The sequence below is a fragment of the Garra rufa genome, chromosome 1 (genome assembly GCF_049309525.1).
Source record: "Garra rufa chromosome 1, GarRuf1.0, whole genome shotgun sequence".
In the NCBI taxonomy this organism is placed as follows: Eukaryota; Metazoa; Chordata; class Actinopteri; order Cypriniformes; family Cyprinidae; genus Garra; species Garra rufa.
In genome coordinates, this window is record NC_133361.1 from 19,071,027 (window position 1) to 19,077,555 (window position 6,529).

A 6,529-nucleotide genomic window follows, 5' to 3' on the forward strand; every position below is an offset into this window, starting at 1 on the left:
ATTTTGACTTGCTTTTACTGAAAACAAAACAATCATTTTAACTTGTCTAGAAAATCCTTCTTGATTTAAGAATTTGTAGATATTTTGTCTGGAAACAAGACAAAAATATCTAAGTAAGTAAAGCATTTTTTGCAGTTAGTGTGTTGTTATGCACTTTTTTTTTTTTGTCCTAATATGCAACTCATCTGCAAATGCCTTGGCAGTACAAACAAATTTGTGATGCCAATAAAACGCATTAAAACTAAAAGATGGACAGATAGAGAGATAAGCCGCAAAAGCTCTGGCGATACAGATGTACGATTATTAGTCATGCCAATAAAGCATATTAAATTGACACTGAGAGACTGAGAGACAGTGAGGAGAGAGAGAGGGAGATTTGTGTCAGCTAATCCCTCACAGGTCTGAATGTCCTGAGATATACAGCTCACGATCCGTCTAAGTCAGTCCTTCACCGTCCCGCCGCCACCATGAGCTTCATCGCCGACGATGTGGAAATAGACCCGGTCACCCTCAACCTCATCATCCTGATCGCCAGCTATGTCATCCTCCTCCTCGTCTTCCTCATCTCCTGCATCCTCTATGACTGCCAGGGCAAGGATCCCACCAAGGAGTATGCGCCCGACCCGGTGCCCAACGTCAACCCCGCTCCCATCCGGCTGGTGGTCATGCAAAGTTCGCCCGCCAACGCCAGGTGGGACCAGAACAAGACGGTGACCACTTATGAACCTCCGGCCGCCGAGAAAAAGAGTACTTTGGTCTGACAGGCTGGAAGGAGACCGGAGGACTGATAACAGCAGCTCAACAGCACACCATATCTTTTGTATCTACTGTACATACGCAAAGTACTGTATCTCTCATTTTATAACTTCATAAACGTATTTTTTTAAATAACTCATTACTTCTGTGCGAGACTGAATCATGTCGGGATTGGATTATAAGAAGAAACACAGGTGAGTAAAAAAAACACATTTCTTTAATATCTCACTTGTTTCTATTGGACAGCAATGAGATTAATGGAGAACAAAATGAAGTTTGTTCTGGTTCTCGTGGTAAAATAATCTCTCAGTAATTCTTGAGAAGTGGAGCAAAACAGGGTACTAAGCTACTGAGAGACAGTGCCTTGCAAAAGTATTCATACCCCTTAATTGTTTGTTGCAGCATTATGTTAAACTTCTTTAAATTACTTTTTTCCCCACATTAATCTACATCTCATACACCATAATGGCAAAGCACAAAACAGGTTAGTAACAACTTTGCAAATTTATTAGAAATAAAAAACTGAAAAGATCCCGTTGCATAAGTATTCATACCCTTTTCTGGGACACTCGAAATTTAGCTCAGGAGCATTCATATTGCTTCTATATGTTACTACACTTCGAGTGGAGTTAAACTGTGGCAAATTCATTTGAATGAGTATGATTTAGAAAGGCACACTCCTCTCAGAAAAGGTCTAACAGCTGAAAATGCATCTCAGAGCAAAAAGTCCTGAGGTCAAGATAACTGCCTGTAGAGCTCAGTGACAGACTTGTGTTAAGGCAATGATCTAGGGAAGAGTTCAGAAAAAAAATCTGCTGCACTGAAGGTTCACAGAAGCATTATCCATAATGGAAGATGATTGGAACAACTAGGACTTTAGAAAATGTCTGGCAGCCCCCATCCAAGCTGACAGAGCTTGAGAGGTGAAAAGGTGAGGCAAAGAATGGCAGATAATTGCCAAATGCAGATGTGCAAAGCTTGTCACATCATACCCAAAAAGACTTGAGTCTGTAAAGGTGCTTCAACTATGTACTGAGTTAAGGGTATGAATACTTATGCAATGTGCTTATTTTAGGGGTTTTATTTTTAATAAATTAGTAAAATTTGCAAATCTGGTTTTTGCTTTGTCATTATTATGGTGTATGGAGTGTAAATTGATGTCGGGAAAAACTAATTTAAAGCGGTTTAACATAATGCTGCAACAAAACAAAATGTGAAAAAAAAAGAAGGGGTAGGAATACTTTTGCAAGGCACTGTATGCTTTGATGCAACCTTCCAGCTTTTCTCTTTTTTTTTTTTTTTTTTTAAATGTGGTTTTTAACTTGGACTTTGTAATATAATTTTAATTTTGCCTTTAACAGCATTGTGTTTTTAACATTTCAAAACACATTGTCATGTTAGTCGACAGATTACACTTTCACATGTGACGAATGATTCCACAACAAATATAAAATATCATAATGAAATATCATCAAAATATTAATCTGACGGAGGTGACAGAACTAACAGAGTTGACACATCTGATGGTGGTGACCAAAACCTGAATTTGTAGTCATTTTAACTATCAAATACATTGAATCAATTAATTACTGTATTAAAACAACCACAACGTACAGTATGTTATTGTTTATAAAGCTTCTATTCAAGAGTTACTTTTTGTACTTTATTATGTCTTTTAAATAAAAAAAGAAACATATTCAATACATTTGCACAAAATTCGTTTTTCTTTAAAGACATTATTTTTTTTTTATTTTTTCTTCTAATTTCTCTTCCATTTTTTCACATTTAAGTCACATTTAAGTATTTTGATCTATCATTGGTACACAAACTGATAGTTGAAAATTTCAACTTAAGTGGAAAATTTGCATAAAGCGTTGGAGCACAAGCCAATCAGATAAGAGCTTATTGACATGTCAGCTCAAATCAGACAATGGAAGAGAGCATCATTGTAGTCCGAAATTTATGATATAGGAATCTGGAGCATAGAAAACGATTACAATCAGTGGTAGTTGTAGTTGTATTTTATTAGCATGGCAACAGAGATACTGCTTTCAATAAAAATTAATAATAATAATGCATGCGTATATACAGTAGTAAAATGCATTCAAAATAAAATTCATACTATATGTTATATGTACTGTGTATTTATTATGTATATATAAATACACACACATGTATATATTTAAAAAAAATATATATATATATTGTATGTTTAGTATTGCCAAACGATTAATCGCAGTTAATCACACCCAAAATAAAAAAATTGTTTATATGTATGTGTACTATATACAGGTGCTGGTTATATTATTAGAATATCTTCAAAAAGTTGATTTATTTCACTAATTCCATACATTCACTAATTCTTTTCATTTTGATGATTATAACTGACAACTAATAAAAACCCCAATTGAGTGTCTCAGAAAATTAGAATATTGTGAAAAGGTTGAGTATTGAAGATACCTGGTGCCACACTCTAATCAGCTCATTAACTCAAAACACCTGCAAAGGCCTTTAAATGGTCTCTCAGTCTAGTTCTGTAGGCTACACAGTTTTGACAGTTGTCCAAAAGACGACCATTGACACCTTGCACAAGGAGGGCAAGACACAAAAGGTCATTGCAAAAGAGGCTAGCTGTTCACAGAGCTCTGTGTCAAAGCACATTAATAGAGAGGCGAAGGGAAGGAAAAGATGTGGTAGAAAAAAGTGTACAAGCAATAGGGATAACCGCACCCTGGAGAGAATTGTGAAACAAAACCCATTCAAAAAAGTGGGGGAGATTGACAAAGAGTGGACTGCAGCTGGAGTCAGTGCTTCAAGAACCACTACACCCAGACGTATGCAAGACATGGGTTTCAGCTGTCGCATTCCTTGTGTCAAGCCACTCTTGAACAACAGACAGCGTCAGAAGCGTCTCGCCTGGGCTAAAGACAAAAAGGACTGGACTGCTGCTGAGTGGTCCAAAGTTATGTTCTCTGACTAAAGTAAATTTTGCATTTCCTTTGGAAACCAGGGTCCCAGAGTTTGGAGGCAGAGAGGAGAGGCACAGAATCCACGTTGCTTGAGGTCCAGTGTAAAGTTTCCACAGTCAGTGATCTGCTGGTGTCGGTCCACTGTGTTTTCTGAGGTCCAAGGTCAACAGCTGTATACAGGATGTTTTAGAGCACTTCATGCTTCCTGCTGCTGACCAACTTTATGGAGATGCAGATTTCATTTTCCAACAGGACTTGGCACCTGCACACAGTGCCAAAGCTACCAGTACCTGGTTTAAGGACCATGGTATCCCTGTTCTTAATTGGCCAGCAAACTCGCCTGACCTCAACCCCATAGAAAATCTATGGGGTATTGTGAAGAGGAAGATACGATATGCCAGACCCAACAATGCAGAAGAGCTGAAGGCCACTTTCAGAGCAACCTGGGCTCTCATAACACCTGAGAAGTGCCACAGACTGATCGACTCCATGCCACGCTGCATTGCTGCAGTAAATCCCCAACCAAGTATTGAGAGCTGTACATGCTCATACTTTTCATGTTCATGCTTTTCAGTTGGCCAAGATTTCTAAAAATCCTTTCTTTGTATTGGTCTTGAGTAATATTCTAATTTTCTGAGATACTGAATTGGGGTTTTCATTAGTTGTCAGTTATAATCATCAAAATTAAAAGAAATAATCACTTGAAATATATTAGTCTGTGTGAAATGAATGTATACATTATACAAGTTTCACTTCTTGAATGGAATTTGTGAAATAAATCAACTTTTTGAAGATATTCTTATTATATGACCAGCACCTGTATATATGTATGTATATGTATATGTATGTATATATATATATACACAGTACACACACATATAGTATGTAAACATGAGCTTTTATTTTAAATGCGATTATACTACAGGGCCGTAGTATAATCGCATTTAAGTGTAAGTGTGTAGCAATAACATGCAAAAGAAAACTTAATTCAGCATTTGCACGCTGACTGAGAGTTGCTTTCGGTGAGCACGGTTTGGGTGTGTGTGTGCACTGTAAAAAAAAGTTTTCACCAGTTTCAACTTAAAAACTTAAGTTTAGCAGCTGCCTTAAGATTTTAAGTTAAATCAACTTAAGTCATTTAAACTCACAAGTTATATCAACTCACTTTTATTGTAAGAAGTTAAAATAACTTGTAGTTTTAAGCTGATTTAACTTAAAAGCTTAAGGCAGCTGCTGAACTTAAGTTTTTAAGTTGAAACTGGTGAAAACTTTTTAGAGTGTGTGTATGCAAAGAAACCAGCAGGCTTTCAAGTACTGGCAAGACTTTTAAACAAGTGCGAATACTGAATGTCACTTTCATAATAATGCATAATAATGCGAGTCAATAAAATTTCCGTCAACTAATTTGACTCGGCAATAATTCCCGAGTCTGAAAAGCTTGAGTCCGAGTCAAGTCCGAGTCAAAATGCATCCGAGTCCGTGACAAGTCTGAGTCCGCTAAAAATTGTATTCGAGACTGGACTCGAGTCCGAGTACAAGTCCGAACACCCCAACTCTATTAATCACATTTTTTTTTTACTAACTATTGACTGGTTTTAGAGAAATGTCTGAGACAGAGCTAATCCTTAAATTTGACAACATTCCAAATCAATAAATCTTCCAAGCTATAAAAGAAAAACTTCTGAGCGATTCAGTCTTTTTCTGAACCCTGTTTAAATCAGTGAAGTGGAGCTCAGGCGTTTCCATGAAGTTTCCACAGTGACCATAATTGGTTTATAAAGAGTTGTCTAAGACAACATACTGCATCTATTCTGAGCTGACGGCTCACACACATTGATCTCATTGCTTTGTGGATTAGATTATCCATCAGCAAAACCACGGCTGAGGTTGTTTACAGGATGAACTGTGACTTTACGTAAAATGCATCAGTGTTTTTGTTTGGGTGTGTGTCTGTAGTATCATGAGGATTTGAATTGCTGTTTTGTAACAGAGGCCTTGACCCCATTAGCAGCTGAGCTTTACGTCATGCTACTTCGTACTTACAAGCTATTTTTACACTTCGGTTTCTCAGAGTGACAAACACTTTTGTTTTTCATTATATGCACTAGCAGTCAAAAGATTTGAGTTTTTTTTTTTTAAGATTTTTTTTTTCTGCTCACCAAGCCTGCATTTATTTAGTACATTTCAAAAAAAAAAAAAATTTACTCTTTAAAAAAGCTTTTTTCTATTTGAATATATTTTCGAATGTAATTTATTCCTGTGATCAAAGCTACATTTTCAGCACCATTACTCTCTTTTAAGGGAAAGAAGTGATAGAAATTAATACTTTTATTTAGCAAGGATGCTTTAAATTGATCAAGAGTGATGATAAAAAAAAACATTTATAATGTTCTGAACTTTTTATTTAGCTGTTGTTACTTAGCTGTTTTCAACTTAATAATTGTTGTTGTTGTTGTTGTTGTTGTTGTTTGATCAGAAAATCAGAATATTACAATGATTTTCTGAAGGATCGTGTGACTGGAGTTATGGTGCAAAAATTCAGGTTTGATCACAGGAATAAATTTCATTTTAAAATATATTCAAATAGTAAAGAGTTATTTTAAATAGTAAAAATATTTCACAATTTAACTATTTTTGCTGTCTTTGGATTAAATGCAGGCTGGTGAGCAGTGGAGACTTTCTTTAAAAAACATTTAATGTTTTTAGAAATACCTACTCCAGAATTTAACTTATGTTTAATATATATATATATATATATATATATATATATATATATTATATATATATATTTATTTATTTTTTTT

At 35.6% G+C, this 6,529-nt stretch overlaps 1 protein-coding gene across 1 annotated transcript in view; it reads left to right on the forward strand.

The window, feature by feature from the left end:
• Positions 1-765: 765 nt before the first annotated feature.
• Positions 766-6,529, forward strand: part of mmd (monocyte to macrophage differentiation-associated) — a 35,382-nt gene continuing 29,618 nt past the window's right edge. Inside the window, exon 1 of the mRNA XM_073836998.1 lies at positions 766-950. Coding sequence (XP_073693099.1) covers positions 919-950 — 32 coding nt within the window. The 5' untranslated portion in view covers positions 766-918. The remainder of the gene's footprint in view (positions 951-6,529) is intronic.